General features: G+C 38.7%; 2 protein-coding genes across 2 annotated transcripts in view; both read left to right on the forward strand.

The window, feature by feature from the left end:
- Nucleotides 1-77: 77 nt before the first annotated feature.
- On the forward strand, nucleotides 78-5,179 carry tlr9 (toll-like receptor 9). Its single transcript, XM_015007477.2, has 3 exons — nucleotides 78-1,274; nucleotides 1,498-4,467; nucleotides 4,565-5,179. Exons 1-3 carry the CDS (start codon nucleotides 1,272-1,274, stop codon nucleotides 4,769-4,771), a joined length of 3,180 nt encoding a protein of 1,059 aa, XP_014862963.1. The 5' UTR covers nucleotides 78-1,271; the 3' UTR covers nucleotides 4,772-5,179.
- Nucleotides 5,180-8,461: 3,282 nt separating this feature from the next.
- LOC106930121 (ERC protein 2) overlaps nucleotides 8,462-17,437 on the forward strand; it is a 154,656-nt gene continuing 145,680 nt past the window's right edge. The window contains exons 1-3 of the mRNA XM_088007322.1: nucleotides 8,462-9,346; nucleotides 14,492-14,515; nucleotides 14,620-15,351. Of these exons, the coding sequence (XP_087863448.1) occupies nucleotides 8,477-9,346; nucleotides 14,492-14,515; nucleotides 14,620-15,351 (1,626 nt within the window). The 5' untranslated portion in view covers nucleotides 8,462-8,476. The remainder of the gene's footprint in view (nucleotides 9,347-14,491; nucleotides 14,516-14,619; nucleotides 15,352-17,437) is intronic.

Genomic DNA, 17,437 nt, shown 5'->3' on the forward strand with positions numbered 1-17,437 from the left:
TTAAATGCATTTTCGTATAGGTGAGTTAGGAGACTTTTCTCTTCCAATAAGCTTAGGTAAAAGCGCTTCCGAATGCACCCTAAATTACATGTCCATGTTGAAAGTAAACATTTGACCACAAACTATATGTAAACAGGAAGAAGAGACTTAGTTGTTTTTTATTATTATTATTATTTCTGTTCACATAGTTAAATGTTCTGCAAATAATATTTACTTTTGCTATTTCTTTTGGTAAGTGAATATATTTTGTGTTTACAGTTTGTAGTAAAGATACTCTGTGAGCCACCACATGACGCTTAGCAGTCCCTGACTCCCCATACCAGTGCATGTCAATAAATTTAGATCGAGTGATAATTTTTAGGAGCTGTGAAAATGTATCACTTCCTCTAGTGATACATTTTCACAGCTGTAATGGTTTGTCTGGTGTTTTCACTACACGTCTGCATCAGTATACATCATCCTGCACAAAATGTTACTTAATGGAGGGAACCATTACAAAGGTGTAGCGCTCATATACGACTGAAAAGACATAAACATTTTTCTTATCTGACATTAAAGAGTTTACAAGGTACTATGGAGGAATAGTCAAAAATTTCAGCAAACTACTGTATTGTGAGAAGGTCCAAAATGTTAGACTAAAGTCAAACAGTTTACGCAATACTTCTGCCAAATACTATAAGGAAATGCATGTCAACTTGAAAGAAGCTTACAACAGTTTTACCTTAAATAGAAACAGTTAAACCAAATGTCAGACACTGAGGAAAAAAATAATTCTACAGTGCATGTTAAAAAATGTGCAAGATAAAACCATTTAAGTTATTATGTAATGGTCTAGGTGATCTCAAATATGTGTTGTATGATTGTCAATGCCCCAAATCCCAAGACACCTACATTTGTTCAGAATTGAAGAATTTCCTCTGTCTTTCTTCCCTTAGAGGAAATCAGTATCTAAAAAAAACAAAACAAAACAAAAACTTATTTTTAATATAGTCTAAAGAGCATATTATTAAAAACTCATAAAAACAAATATTATTTTAAAGTGTATTAAATTACTTCAGTTAAACTTGCAGCTGATGTTCCTCATTCCTTGTTTTATGTCACATGCTTTGCATCATACTACTGCATATTTGACCACATGGTTTCACTTCTGCATTCATTTTGCTTCGTTTTACTGCAGACACTTTTGGACAATTTACACCCTGTCGTCTCTTCAAGAGGAATAACGCTTACAAAGTTTTTCTCAAACTATTATGATTTGTTTTTAATCTGATATGGTAAGTGAACTTTTTTCTACCCTTGTAAATGTAGTGTTTCCCTTTAAAAATATTAAGCTGTGGAACTGGATAAATTTTACATCGGGAATTAAAGTGTGTTGGCAGTGATTTTAAAGCTCCTTTTAATGCAAGATTTATTCAATGTGTTGATAAACTTTCTTAAGTTAAACTGCATGCTTCTACAATATTTTCTGACTTATTGAAATTTGGTAAATTTTTTCAGGCTCTGGAAAAAGTTCTTCTTATCATGAGTCAGTTTCTGCTATATGGAAACGCAATCAACATCCAGTTTTTTCCATGTGACGCTGATGTGAATTCAACCACAGTGGACTGCTCTAACAGACCTATCAAGCACATCCCGATCATTAAGGCTGCGACTGTTTTATCAATCGATTTGAGTGGCACTAAGGTGCAAGCAGTGAGGAACCATGCATTTGCAGGTGTCCCAAACGTTAATATTTTAAAAATTAAAGGTAATTGTCTCCCAGGTCAACTTAGGCTCCCAGAGCAGCAAGGATGCAACATGGAAATTGAGCCCCATGCCTTCAAGTACCTTAAAAATCTTACATCTCTGCATCTGTCGGGAAACAGCCTCACATCTATACCAAACTTACCTGAAAACTTGCTGTTTCTTGATTTGCAGTACAATTGCATCTTTAACATATTTGCCCCTTTAAAGACTCCAAATCTAGAGACTCTGCTACTCTCCAAGAACTGTTTTTATGCCAACCCCTGCAACCAGTCTTTTTACATCAATGCAACTGTTTTTGGAGGATTACCTAAACTCAAAAACCTTACATTAGGGTATGATAATGTAACAGCTGTCCCAAAAGACCTGCCAGCTTCTTTGAAGGTGCTGGATTTAAGAGAGAATACAATGACAGAGGTCCCAGAAGGGTCATTTGCCAACCTGACAGCCCTCGAGTATCTGAATTTGGAGTGGAACTGTCAGCGTTGCGACCATGCAGCACGGCCCTGCTTCCCTTGCCCACAAAATCGCCCTCTCCTGCTGCATCCCAACTCACTGTATTCTGAAAACAGCTCCATCACATTTCTGAGCTTAAGAGGAAATTCTCTAAAAACATTTCCAGATGGTCTTTTTAGGCCATTGAAGAATTTAAAGGGACTGGACATCTCTGACAATCTCCTGGCATTTGCTATACAAAATGGCACCTTTTTTCAAGAGCTGACCGGCCTCACTTGGATTAGCCTCATTTACAACTATGAACCGCTGAAGACCTTTGGAAAACTGGATCTCTCTCCATACATTGGTAACATATCGGGTTTGCAAATGCTTTTACTCAGTGGGAACTTTTTCCATACCATATCAAAAAAAGGTTTCCATGTTCTGTCTCAACTCAAAAGTCTGTCAAAATTAGAACTGAGAATGAACTTTATTAGCGAATGCAATTTGACTTCCCTGAAGCAGCTACCATCTCTCACTGCCATAGACCTCTCCCAAAATATGCTGAATTTCCTTCCATGCTGTTCTGAATCATCTGGAACTGCAGAACCAGACAGCTGTCAGAACCAGAACTTGTATTCAGGTGATTTCCAAGACGTACACACTCTCATACCAGACAGAGAAACAAGAACTAGTAGCCACATCAGGCAATCTGACCAGTCTAATGGACCAGAAATGACAGATGGCAGCGAGTGTCAAATTCCATCTCTACAGAGCTTTAAAAATAAGTATTGTTGGCAAAAGCTATCTTTTGACCTTTCTCAAAATGACATCTTATCACTTAATAAAAGAGTGTTTTCAGGCATGGAAAAGGCAGTTTGTCTAGACCTTTCATACAACTACATGAGTCAGACATTGAGGGGTGGGCAGTTCAGTAACATGACAAAATTAGTCTTTCTTAACATGTCCTTCAATAGACTGGATCTTTATCGTGATGATGCTTTCAGTGAACTTCGGTCTACATTGAAGGTATTGGATGTCAGTAATAATGACTTTCACTTCAAGATGAGAGGAATGGGCCATCGTTTTGAGTTTCTTAAAAATCTGACTAACCTGGAAGTGCTGAGTCTAGCTAACAATGGCATTGGGATGCGGATAGATCAAAGGCTGGTCAGCAGGTCCTTGCAATACCTCTACTTCAGTGGTAATCATCTGGACATCATGTGGAATGCTGACTACAAAACATACATTCATTTCTTTCAGAACCTAACAAAGCTGAAATTCCTGGACATCTCCAGCAATAACCTGAAGTCACTCTCAGCAGAAGTACTGTGTAACCTCCCAGTGAGCCTTCAGAGCCTCTGCATCAGCAGAAATTCCATGAAGAATTTTCCCTGGCAAAACATTTCAGCTCTGAGCAACTTATGTCATCTGGACCTAAGCTACAACTCTCTAAGTAATTTGGTTTCCCAGGAAATAAAATTTGGAGACCAATTTTCCTTTCTGGACCTGAGTCACAATCACCTTACCTCAATTCCTGACAATTTCTTCAATGAAGCAAGGTCTTTGCAGCATCTGTATCTCAATCACAATAAGATCAAAGAGTTGAACCAACAGCGTCTACCTGCACCCTTTCAAAAGGGGAGCACCCTTCAGACACTCACCCTGCACGAGAACCCATTTAAATGTGACTGTAATACTTCATGGTTCGTTGTCTACTTGCGGACTACTCCAGTAAACATTCCTTATCTGACAACACGAGTGCGCTGTGGATACCCAGACTCTCAACAAGGTGTGATTCTTCTGTCCATAGACCAACATTCCTGCCAGGACATCTTTGGTAGCTTAGCCTTCCTAGTTTGCTCTTTCTTATCTATGACATTTACTGCTCTTCCTCTGCTGAAGCATCTCTACGGCTGGGATGTGTGGTACTGCCTGCAAGTCTTCTGGGCAGGACTCAAAGGCTACTCCCAGCTGCCCGGTGGTGTTTCAGATCATCACTACGACGCTTTTGTGGTTTTTGACACCGGGAATCTCGCTGTGAGGGATTGGGTTTACAATGAGCTGACTGCTAACTTGGAATGCTCTGGCCACAGAAGATTTTCTCTCTGTTTAGAAGAGAGGGACTGGATACCTGGCCTCTCATGTATCGATAATTTACACAGTGCTGTTCACAGCAGTGTGAAGACAGTGTTTGTGCTGTCCAGGAGCACACATGGAACCGAGATGGTCAACGGTGTAATCCGACAAGCTTTCTTCATGGTTCAGCAGAGGCTTCTTGACGACAAGGTATTTTTGCAGTTGTTTTTTTTTTTTTTTTTGTATGCTGTGCGGATGTTGTAATCTTTTCATAGCCCTAAAATATTTCTGAAACTTTCTATTTAAGGTTGATGCAGCTGTGGTTGTTCTCTTGGATGAAATGTTTCCAAAACTAAAGTACCTCCAATTCAGAAAGAGACTGTGCAGGAAGTCTGTGTTGTCCTGGCCGAGAAACCCAAGAGCTCAACCCCTTTTCTGGAACCAGATGAGAATGGCATTGTCATCTGATAATCTCAAGTTTTATGACAATAACATGAGTGAAAGTTTTATATGATTGTTAAGTGAAATAGTTAAAGTCCTGGGAAAACATTTACCCTCTTACAGATTTGCTCTGTTTTTGCTTTTAAGTTTTGCTTTTCTTTTTTTTTCTGTTTTTTTTTTTTTTCATCAAATTGATTTTTATATTAAACAAAGATACTTGGGGTTTAAATACAAAAAATAAATAAATGTTTTCAGTTTTTAGGGGGGGGAAATGATGGCAAAACAGATGATGGCTTGTAATGGTTTTTTGATGTCACAGAAGGCTGAACACAGGTGTGATGGTGTAGCTTATGTAAAAGACACAAAGACTGATAAGTTTACTACCTTATAGGACTCAGTTTTCTTTAAGATTTCTGAGCTGTATTTGTTGCCACATTAGGTCTTTAAAATTATTCTTACTTATTAAACAATTCCAATTTCATGGTTTCTCTTTTTCATTTTGATTGATTTATATTTAACCTTACCAAAGATGTGCTGAAGAACAAGTGGGTCTTGGGTGCTACGAAAGTAATTGGGATTCAGTTACGGCAGTATACAAACAAATTGACATTGTTTTATGTGATTTATTAAACATTACAAGAGAGTATGTGATGTACCTGCAAGAAACCCACAACTCTGAAAGTTTCACTTCTCTTTGGTTGGGTAGAAATAAAAAGCCTGAATAGTTTTGAAACAGAAATCTAATAGTTTTGGAATAGCCCAGTCTTTTGCAAGGTGGAATGGGCTACTATTACTAAGTGAAAATGTCAGATGTGCATGGACAGTCCCTTATCAAAGAAGTCTGAATGCTGAGGCGTATCTTTAAAGAAAAAAACAAAAAAATGAATCTAGCATCCAATATGTTTGAAATGTATTGTAGAGCAGAGGATCCCAACCCTTGTCCTCGGGTCACACTATCATGATTTCTGGTGCATTTGAAGCCATATTGACAAGATGATTTGATTCAGTTTACCAGGAGAAGGGACACATGTTAAATATGCTTACCAGTGAGCGCTAATTTAAAAGACACAAAAGAATTATTAAAATCATGCACACATGCATGATTTTCTGAATTTTCTGAAACTTACATAAAATGCACTAACAAAATATATATTTATAAACACATCTTCTTAAAATCACAATTGTAATAGTGGTATCAAGCAGTGTGACAGAGATATTAAACAAAGAATAACTTTTGTCTGTGCTTTTTCCCTACTAAAAAAAATTAAATAAACGGTTTAACTGTTTTACATTTTTATTTGTGAGATAATACTGCTGGAAGAAAATATGCTCCCATTTAAAAAAAAAATGTTTACACGTCTTTGCCAGATGTGTCAGTAGATATTAATGTTACAGTTTATGTACTCTAATGAAATGCAATTATCATACTGATTCACTGACGCATGTGATGTGTAGATTTATGAACATTTGCCTTAAAACGGTATCTGTGTGGAAAATGAAATCGTCCAATCACTGCTCGCTCGTGCTGCCCTACCACAGCTCTTGCTCGCGCACGCGCCAGCTGGGTTAGCGCGCCCACGCGGACCCGATGGTAGGACAGGTCACAGCTGAGCCGATGAGATCATGGAGGCTGCGCTGAGGTCGGACGGGATACGGCCGACGGGACTGAGCGGTGATGGAGAGCTGCCTGTCCGGTAAGATGGGTCTGCGCGTACAGGGCGCACCTGGACTTTTTTTTTTTTTTTTTGTAAGGTGGGAGCGTTATGTGATGCTATTCTATGAATATAAATTAAAATTGACTGCGGTCAGTTTGCGTGACAGATTATTTCTTATGTAAGATACAAGCTCGGACTCGTGTGACCGTGTAGATGCTAGAAACTAATCCTTTATACCGTGGTCGTAGTAGAATTGTTTGGGCGTCTGTGCCCGGCTTGCGTGGTCACTTATAAGGTCTTCTTGGTAGGTTGTTCGTATAGCTTTAAACTATATTAAACTACTTATTAAACCCTTTTATTATGAATAATAAATTATCATGCTTTGAAGGTGTTCTGTTTTCGCAGTAAGGGTGGTGACTCCACTTTTATCTCCACAGCAACAGCTGGTTGTCGACTCCAAAGTAAGCTGCAGGCGCTTGTGGACTGATTTAATGCCAGACGCGCATTTAAATCGAGCATTCCCACCCCCTTTCAGTTTCCCTGTGCGTATTTGATTTTATTTATTGTTTTCGTTTTTAAAACGAAAACATTTAGCGGCATATACTGTACTTCGCTGGCATTCACTGTAATGAACCAGCTATTTGTGGCACCTCCACCTCAGCATTTGTAATATAGAAAAAAGCTTTATAGGTACTAGCTAGCATGTGTGTGCTTTCTTTTTTTTAACCACGTGTAGAATTTATTTTAGCATGGTCTCACTTTGAATAGAAAAACTGCATAGTACTTTTCTATAAGCCCAATTTATTGTCACTTAGACAACTGTACATCTCATGTACATGACATTCAGTTTATTGTCCCGAGCAATAACAGATAAGGGATTGACAGCTATGTTATGATTGACAGGCAGATTTAACCAGTCCCTCAGTTGTATCCTGTAAAGGGACTCCAAGTACCCAATCCTCTTAGATTAGAGGAGGGATTATGATTTGGATTTGCCTCTGCTTTATAGTCAGTTCTCAATGTCTGCTCCCCCAACATGCTGGGTGTCTAAGGAAACTTTTTTATTTGTCTGAAAATGTTAATATAGTATTGTTTTTAACATGCTAAACCCAAGAAATTTCTTCATTACCACTTAATATGATACATACACATGTATTAACAGCCCGCTGATTTCATGTTGATTTCTATCACATGATGTACCAAGCAGGATTTGGCCTAAATTCAAAGTACCTATTTTTTGTCCCCTATTTATAGTTGAAGCCCGAGGTGTGTACAGCCTTTCAAAGTCTGACTGTAAATTTGAAATTGGCCCAGAGGGATGGGATGTAATGAAGAGTGGTCTTTCAATTCTCTTTGCAGTCTCTTGAGGACAAAGCATTCCGCACAATGTTTTCTTTTTTTGTCAGACTTCTGCAGACATTTAAGTTCTCATTTAATACACGTTGTGGCGCTAAATTAATCACACCTATCCACATCCTTCCTTTTTCACTTTTGCTTTGGGATGTAGAGACTGGGATACTAATGGTTTGTACTTAAGACATAATGAGTGCTGATTTAAGAGCACTTAGTTGTTTTCTGTACTCTGCTACTGGTCTATAATCTCATTATTAGCAAATAAGTTGATGTCCAGTTCTCCCAACATTTGCAATTTCTGCAGTGGGAAGAAAAACACTTAATCTTGAAGTTGTTGAGTAGAGTTTACAACTTTGATCGCCTTTTTGAAAAGAACAGTATTAGCGTGAGCATACAAATGGTTACTGTTTAAAGTTGTGTTGGTTTTGCCCATTTTTAATCTCTTATTTCTTGTTGTCGCATTTCTGTACTTCTTGTATGTCTGTCTTACTTTTTGCTGCCTAGAATCCATGATGACCTGCAGTGTAACTGAAAATCCGAGACATCTTGCCTATGTCACTTGGAGCCTCACTGCCAACAGCCTCATATTTTCTTCACAACAGACTAAATAAGTCTCAATTCCTGCACAGTCAGCCATGGACAAGTGAATAGTGAGCTGTGAATAAGTGCCCTTTATTACTCCCATTGCTTATTCTTATTCCACAAATGGATAGCCCAGTTTTCCTGTCTGTGACAATTTGCTTCCGGATGTTATATTTTGCCATACAACCATGCCTTTAAACATAAGAGCCAAGCCCTCGCACGGCAAGCTGACTGCTGCTACCGCAAAGAGTGGTGGGCAAAATGATGGCAGCTCATCTCATTCACGCTTCTCGAGGTCTGCAAAACAGGGAAAAGGTAAGCAGGCCGTCAGTTCAGGTCCTGGGTCCCGATCAGGACTTGAGCCTGGCTCTGTGTCAGGGGGCGGGCCTCCACCTGCAGCTAAACTGACCGGAGCACAAGGTTCAGTTTCAAAGGTTGGCTCAAGACTCAAAGTCAACACATCAACCGCGGATAAAGGATCAGCTCGTGGTTCAGCAACGGCTCCAGGTGGCAAAACCATGTCCATGGAGAACATCCAGTCTTTAAGTGCGGCCTATGCCACTTCTGGCGCCATGTATCCCAACGAGCGGGAGTCCTTGGAAAACTCTGGTGGATACCCTAAAAGTACCATGACATTAGGGCGGAGTACCAGTCGCTCGTCTTACACTGGCCGCAGTACAGCAATTGGAAGCACCCCAAACATCACGACCTCTGGTATGCACCACATATCAGACTCTTGTGGAGACCCAACTGTGTTTTCTACAGGAACTTCCAGTTTGCGACGACAGTTTGGAAGATGCACACAAACACTGGATTCGGATGATCGGGGAGAGGTTTCCACCTGTGATCTCCAGGCTCAGCTGAGGGATCTGCAGAGAGAGAATGAAAGTCTCCGGAGGGAACTGGATGGAGGGAGGGATGGAAAGACAGGCTATGGCACGAATAGTGTTAATTTCTGGAGCCCTGATGTAAAGAGAGACAAGGGGAGTAGGCGTGAAGAGGGAGTAAGGACGCCAGCTCTAAAGGAGCAGTGCAGAGTGAACCAAGAAGATTTACAGGTGAGAAAGCAGACAGGTACAGTGCCCTATCCACTTGAACTTTTACATATTACAGCCTCAAACTTCAACTTATTTTATTCGGATTTTATGATACAGATCAACAAATAATGGTGTATAATTGTAAAGAAAAAGGAAACAATCTTACATGGTTCTTAAACACTGTTTCAAATGAAAATCTGAGCTTTGGTACACATTTGTTGAACCTCCTTGAATTGCCATTAACCTAAGTATTGAAGATCCACCAATTCTGCGCTTCTTGCCCAATAAGGATTTCTGTTTCTTGCTTTCTGTCTGAACTCCTTTTGACTTTTTCTGTCCAAGAGCAAAACCTCAGAAAACATCTTGTACCGGAGGCTTTTGTAAAGAGGTAGCAACGGAAAATGAAGGAAGTGCATCAAAGTACATGATGTTGCATTTTAGAATGAAAATGAAGGGCCATTATAATTATTGGCCTGCAGATTGTTGCATCTTTACTAAAGCCACTTGGGAGTCTTTGGAAAAATTTGTTCATTAACTAACCATTGTGTCTGAGTTTGAGGTATTTTGCAGAGAAGAATAAGCAATTAATTCCAGTACATATGAAAACTCATTCCCCAGAGGTTCTACAGCTGCAAGTGCAATAAAATGTGGTTCTGGTATCGATTTGGAGTGGTTAGTACAATACCACTTATTTTTATTAGTGAAATAGTTAAAAACTGAAAAAAAAAACATTTAGCAATTTCCTTCCACTTTACAGCTGTGCACTCCTTTGTGTTGGTACGCCCTATGGAATAATAAGGAATAATAAGTAAACACGTAGTTATTGTAAGGTGACAAAATATCAAAAAGTAATTTCAGTGAGTTTATTCAATAGTTGCATTCAGTTGTTTTGTGTTCATCTCTGAAAATCACTCTGTCAAAACACCATTTGTTCTCATCTTCAAGGTTACACTGAATAGCTTGGCTGCCGTTTTGACGTAACAGTGTTTTCCATGCTACCTCCATGTGTTTCCATGGGAACGTGCTCAAGGTGTTTGCCGGGTTTGCCGGGTTCTCAAAGAGCTCAACAGCTTTTGCCGAAGGAACGGTGACCAGTCTGTCCTGTGCAGGAGTCTGTCCCACTCATTCAGAGGTGTTATCCATCTGTCTGCCTCACCCACCGCATGGCCACTGTCTTCTTTGTTTATCCTCCCTTGGCTTTTTATCTCGGTGCCCTTCTGTTTCTCTCTTTATCGGGCATTTTACATCTTTATGTGTCTGTTCTTTTTCTTGAAGAATATCTAAATACTACATAGTAATGCTATTCCGATTTTTTTTTAAAGTTGTTTGAGGTTTCACAAATTACAGAAGCTGGAACTGTGATTGTTTTGTTGCTTTTACACACACACACACACGCACACACACCCCCACACACACACACACACCCCCACACACGCACACACACACACACACACACACACACACACACACGCACACACACACGCACACACGCACACACACACAAAACAATATCTGCATCCTCCTGCTGTAACCTAGGAGCTTCCTCTGCATTTTTCATTTATTGCTTTTTTTATCTCACTCGCTCATAAAGTGTAACTGTAACAAAACACGCATGCATGACACATGAAGTCAGAAAATGTAAAAAGGAGAGAAGGATTAATTAGAAACGAATATGAGACAGCCTTTTTGCTCTCAAATATGCTTAAAAACTGCTGATTAACATCATTTTCTTTATCTGAAACATGGTGAGCTGACTTGTCCTTGATTGCACCTTCGCATTTTAATTTGCTCAATCTGTTCGGACTCTGTGAACAAGGTCATTCTACCTTAACCAAATCAAATTTCGTTGCCTGATATTAATTTATGGATTTCTTTCCAAGCAATTAAAAGCTTTGAAAGCAATTTAAAAAAAAGGCAACTAAAAGCTTCGTTAAGAGCAAATGGTCATAGTCAGAGAACATGTTTTTTTGTGTTGCCTTCTGCCTCTGCTTGTGTCTTTCTCTGCCATTGTCTGTGTCTCATACGCACCCGCCCACAGCTGTTGAGCTCAAGTTGCTCACAGTTTTCTCCACAATATTGATTTGACCACTCATTAAAGAGCAACCATGTCTTTCCCTGTGCCTCAGCCAGCGCTATAACTCAGTGTCTCCAACTCTTACAAAAAAAGAAAAGGTCACCCTTTATCTTCTCACTTACCTCCAGTTCAGTTTATCTTTTTCTTCTCTATTTTTCTCCTCCATTTCTCCTTTTTAAAACTTTTTATCTTTCTGTGAGTCTCTGGAAAACAGGTGAATCTTACACGATAGCTGCAGTTTACCATAAGGAATGTCACCTTTTCTTTCATTTGCACTCATTTGACCTTTCCCCTCCGGCCATTTGTGTGTTGGGCGTGTGTGTGTTTGTTTGATTTGTGAATGTGTGCACTGTACACATAAGCATTTGTGTATCTACAGTCTCGGTTGTGTGTGTTTTTGAGAAGGACTGTCCTCCCACTCTAATTTATTATTCAGTGTGAGATGTTGCATTGATTATCCATAAACTCCCTCGCCTCGCTCTTCTGCATCTCCACTCTGTGTCCTTGGCACTCCCCACCTTCTGCACAGGAGCACAGAAATCAGAGTGTTGGCGTGAAAAACAAGTAAAGGATTCCCACTAATGATTACTATAAGTGACAAAATATTAAAGGGGTTTTCTAACAAATTTATTTGTTTTTGCATAGATTATCGCTATCAACTGCTTGAAAGACTCTGTTACGCAAATCTACATGTCAGATGTGTCTGAAGCATTTACGACATGTGCAGTGGTGGGACAAAATACTTGCTATTTTACAGACTTCCTCATATTTTTTACATTTTTGCCACACTTAAATGTTTCTGACTATCAAACAAGAAGGGCTAATTAAAAATGGCTATTTTCAAATGAGGATTTTATGTATTCAATGAAAAAAGCTGGAAATCAAAAATGAAGAGCAAAAAGTAGTGCCAGTCTAAATTTATGCCAAATGTCACAGTATGCATGGCTTCCACTAAGTATGAACTGTGGTTCACTTGAGACCCAAGCCCTTAGAAATGGCTTTATATTTTAATAGGTGTCAGTCATTTTTTTAATCAGTTTTTTTTTTCAATTCTTTAGACTGAGTCATGATGGTTCTACTTTTTGAGATTTTTAATTTTCTACTAAGTGACAATTTTATTCTACAGGTGCATCTATAATTAGGCCTATTTGAGATAGATAAATCTCACAAAAAATGTCATTTACTTTATGAGTTCAAAAGGGGGAAACTACTTTTTAAATAAATAAATTCAGTCACCATTTGAAAACTGTAATAAGTCTGGTTACATTTGTTATTAAAATCTGTTTGTTGATCTGAAGCATCTGACTGTGACAAAAACCCGGACAAATAAAAACGAAGAAATCTGGTAGAGGGCAAATGCTTTTTTGAAGCACGCAGTAAAATCCTTTTTTTTTTTTTGTTACATTTAAACTGTTTTTTCACAGATGTCATTAAACCAGTAGTCTAATTTCTCAGCTGTCACAATTATAGTAATTATTTGATCATTACTGTTTTTAGCAGCGATGTCTTTCATAGTATGGTACGTACAGCGTCGTTCCACCTGTCATTGTTTGAATATCGTTGAAGATATTGTTTCTCTTCCTCAAAAAATATAGTTATTAAAAGAATCATATTTTTCTTCACTTTTAAGAACAAGTTCTGTCCTTTTTGTCCTCTGACAAATTTTGTTTAGTTTTACCTATTTTATGCAGCCAGACTGAAGCCTTGTCTGTCAGTGGGCCTGGTGAGGGATGACTTGAGGTAGTAACAGTCACTTGATAAATTGTTGTCCCGAGGATGTGAAGTCAAAAGTGTAAGGGAAAAAGCAGTCCATGTAAAGTATGAAAACTCATGTGATTGGCAGAATAGTCTTTTTGACTAAAACATTGGACAGACAGTGATGCTGTCCAAAACATTATGAATCTTCTCATTGACTACTATGTGGAATATAGTTTACCCCTAGTAGTCATTGCTGTAGTTTATCTTTATGAAACCATTATTTAGAATTTCCTGGTTTTAGTTGTGTTAAAGATTTTGGAAACAAAAAACAAAAGAAAACAAATGAAACTAATCGAACCTGTAAAGAAGCCACTCAATAGTTCAATGAATATGCTCCTTTTTTCTTTTTTCTTTTTTTAAGATAGTAATGCCATGGTTCTCCCCAGCAAAAAAGAAAACACACAATGACTCAAGGATTAAAAAGTTATAAAATAATAAATAAATAAATAAAGTCTTCAGCTGCTTGTTGATCTAGTTTACTGTGTCCCCAAAGTACAAAGACTCTGTCACCTAATTATAATTTTAGGAATAACATAGCCTGAACTTATCACAATTTTGTGTGTACAAAATTCTATGAACCTCTATTGTGTCTTCTAAAAAAAGGTAGCAGTTGAAACAGAAATCCCCTACAATGAATACCGAAGGACACAGCTGCTACAGAAACAGCTGTAATACTTCTTATAGAGGCGTTCTGAAAACTTGGGTTTTGTGGATAACTTTTTATGTCTTTCCCTTCTAAATTTAATCTCGATGGTAATGAAACTTTCATTTTCAGCTTCTTGTCAATTAGAAATTTTTAATTATTTGCTTTGCTGTTTATGGTTACCAGATGTTCAGTTAGATTTGTCCCTTTTTGATGCACTTTGAATAATGGAAAACATAAAGTCAGAGACACCTGTCCAGTGTATTAATGTTGTTCTTCATAATTAATAATTTTGCAGAAACATTATCATTACGTACAGTCAACTTTAGAGATTTATGAGATTAGCTTAATATATTCATGTATTTTTCTGTTTGTAACAAAAACAAAATATTGTCAAACAATAATGAATTTTTTAGTAATTTAGAATATGGAAACTATTTTCAAGTATTTAACTCTGGTTTCCTTAACTCTGTTTAACTCTAGTAAGTATACCAGTGAACTCAGTTCACACAAATAGCCAACTTTATTTTACCTTTCCACTCTAATGGTATGTCAACTACAAATCCGTGCCCCTTGTACCTACGTATTTCTAAGAGAAAGTCCGCCCCCGTGTGGCCTAGTTGTGTAACTACCACCCTCTAGCTTTACTGGCATTATGTGTCTGTGTTTCTTTTATCCCATTCTGCTACAGCTGGGGGATATAAGAAGAAACAAGGTCTGTTTTATTTGTTGTTTTTATATATGTGTATGTGTTGTACTCAGTTTTGGTCATTTGGAATTTGAATGATTACTGAAAGAAATTTCACTTTGTGGTTTCAGCAACTTCCTTTGACAGTTCAGGAGCTACAGGAGGAGCTGAGAGCTCACAGAGAGACAAACACTCGCCTGCGGCAACAGCGGCAGCAGAGCAGCTCCTACCGAGAACACCATATGGACCAGGAGTTCAGAGGGGGGCTCAGTCCTGGCCACAGTCCCAGACTAAGTTCCATAAACCTGCACAGTCCCGCACCTAAGAACAGCCCCAAAGCCAGTCCATCGAACACCTACAATCCAAGGCAACAAGAGGCTGACATCATCATTCACAGTCCTGGCTATGGGTGTAATACATTGGCAGCCACGCAGAGACTTAGCCCAGCCAACACCCTTCAGCCTGGGCAAAGGAACAGTCCAAGCCAGCCCCTCTACAGTCCTAGCCAGGGAGCATTGCCCAGCTCTAGCCCCCGTCATCCATGTAGCCCCTGTCAGGTGCCTGGGTGCGACGGCTTTTCTTCACCTCCTCCTCAGGATCCAACAGAGGAAAACTTCTTCCGACTGCAGTCAGAACATGAGCGTCAAGCCAATGAGTTGTCCCTGCTGAGGAAAACTATGGAAGAGATGGAGATGAGAATCGACTCCCAGAAGCAGACGCTGGGTGCACGAGACGAGAGTATCCAGAGGCTGCTGGAGATGCTTCAGGGTCAGGGACAGTGGGGACGAGGACAGCGGACAGGCATAATTACCATGGCAGCCCAGGAAGCTGATGTCCACTTGGAGAACATGCATTTGAGAGAGGTGTGTATGTCTTCCTCAAAGTTTTTCAATGATTTATATTAATAACTTTATTTTACAGGCTGAATGGCAGCAGTAACTGCCATCGAGCAATTTAGTGAGTGTTTTGCATCTCTGGGGAAAACCAGCTTTGTTTTCTTTGCAAAGTTGCATTAATTCAGCTATTGAAAAGAAAAATGACCATGGATGTTCTTTTTTAAGGTCAAGGCACAGTATCTCAATTAGATTCAAGTTTCTACTTTGACTAGGCCACTCCAAAATCCTACTCAGGAATCCTATTCCTGAGTAGGACTCAGGAATATGTGCTTTGGGTCATTTTCATGCAACATAATCCGAGTATGAATTAGTTTAGGGTCAAACACTAATGGTCAGTGATTTTCCTGAAGGATTTTCTGAATTTATGGTTCCTTTATAATGGCGACATAACTATCTATGGCAGCTGTATTGCCATATTTAACTGTTGCTATGATGTTGTTTTATTTTTTTTCTCAAAATGTTTTAGCTTTACGCTAAATATAGCAGCATGCGCTTGTTCCAGGAAATTAAATTATTATCTTGCTAGTCGACAGAATATTTTACCAGAAGACTTGAGATCATGAAGATGTTTTTTGGCAAATCCATCCGTCTGTCTGTTTGTCCATCTGTCTGTCCGTCCATCCATTTTCTAACACCCTTGTCCCTAGCGGGCTCAGGAGGTGTGCTGGTGCCTATCTCCAGCTAACTTTCCAGGCGAGAGGCGGGATACACCCTGGACAGGTTGCCAGCCTGTCGCAGGTTTTTTTTTTTTTTGGCAAATGTGAGATCAATTTTGTGTTCATTTTGGTCAGACGGGGTTTTTTATTGAAACTCTTTCACGAATGCCAATGTTGCAGAGTTTATTTCTTCTGGTTGAATCATGAGCACTGACCTTAACTGAGGCAGTTGAGGTCTACAATGCTTTAGATGTTTTTGTGGTTTATTTTGTGATGTCCTTTATGGGTGCTTCATTAGCTTTTTATGGTAGGCCAGACAGCCTCTCTTGGAAAGGTTTACCACAATTCTGCATTTTTTCCATTTATAAATAATGGGCCTCACTCTGACTTACTGGAGTCTCAAAGCCTGAAAAAGGCATTGCAGCCCTTTACAAACTGAATCAATGAAATCCGTGACTTTATCATTGGAGCTAATTTTTTTTTTTTTTTAGCTCTGTTGTAGGTTTTTTAAGTATTTCCCCTTTTTGTTGTCAAGCAGGTTCTGTTTAGAGTTTTTCTTGATTTTAAATGTCTGTCAGTAATCAGACCTGTCTGGTGAAATTGAACTCAACCTTAAAAAAAATATCTGTCACAGTTAATTTGTGATTCAACAGCTTTCTTGAAAAACAAATTTTATCTCAAGGGACTTCCTGGCAAAGTCCTGAGTAAATAGAAAAAAATGGAGACAGTTGTCTTTTCTCATGGGAAACACGTTTGAATAGTTAAATATTTGTGTTGTTTCGTATTTAACAAGAACATTATTTTCTGATATGAAGTTTCTTTGACTGTATGATACTTTTAAACGTGTCAAAAAGCAAAAACAGAAGGGACAATTTGTTTTTCACAACATCATAGCTAAGACTTGAACATCTTCTCTTTTTTTAAAAATCTTAACACAGATTTTCAGATATCAACATTAGCTTTTTTCTTATGTTACTTCACGCAAAAGTCTGTTTATCTGCTTTTATCTTTGTTTGGATTTTAGTATTTGTGCATGCACCTGTTTTTTTAGTATGTTTTTTGTGTGGTGTTAGAGCAGAAAGCAGCTCAGCAGGTCTTATCAATGGACCAGATTAACATACGGAGAGCTCTAAGCTCGTGTTCAGCCATGCAGTTTTACAATCTCGTGTTGTGTGTGTGTTGGTGCGTGAATGTCCGTGCTTGTTCAAGAGCATGCACATGTATATAACTGCTGATCATTTGTCAGTCGCAGTGCAGCCAGCGTTGCATTTGGCATCTCACTGCAATGAAAGTAATGAATATTAAATGAACTGGGATTATATTGAACCTCATCAAAAAAAAAAATATCCAAATGTTAATCTTTTTCTCCTGATGTGACATTATCACATCATGTGGGT

Source organism: Poecilia mexicana, unplaced genomic scaffold (genome assembly GCF_051168715.1).
Source record: "Poecilia mexicana isolate PSO_F unplaced genomic scaffold, ASM5116871v1 scaffold_7, whole genome shotgun sequence".
NCBI classification, from domain to species: domain Eukaryota; kingdom Metazoa; phylum Chordata; class Actinopteri; order Cyprinodontiformes; family Poeciliidae; genus Poecilia; species Poecilia mexicana.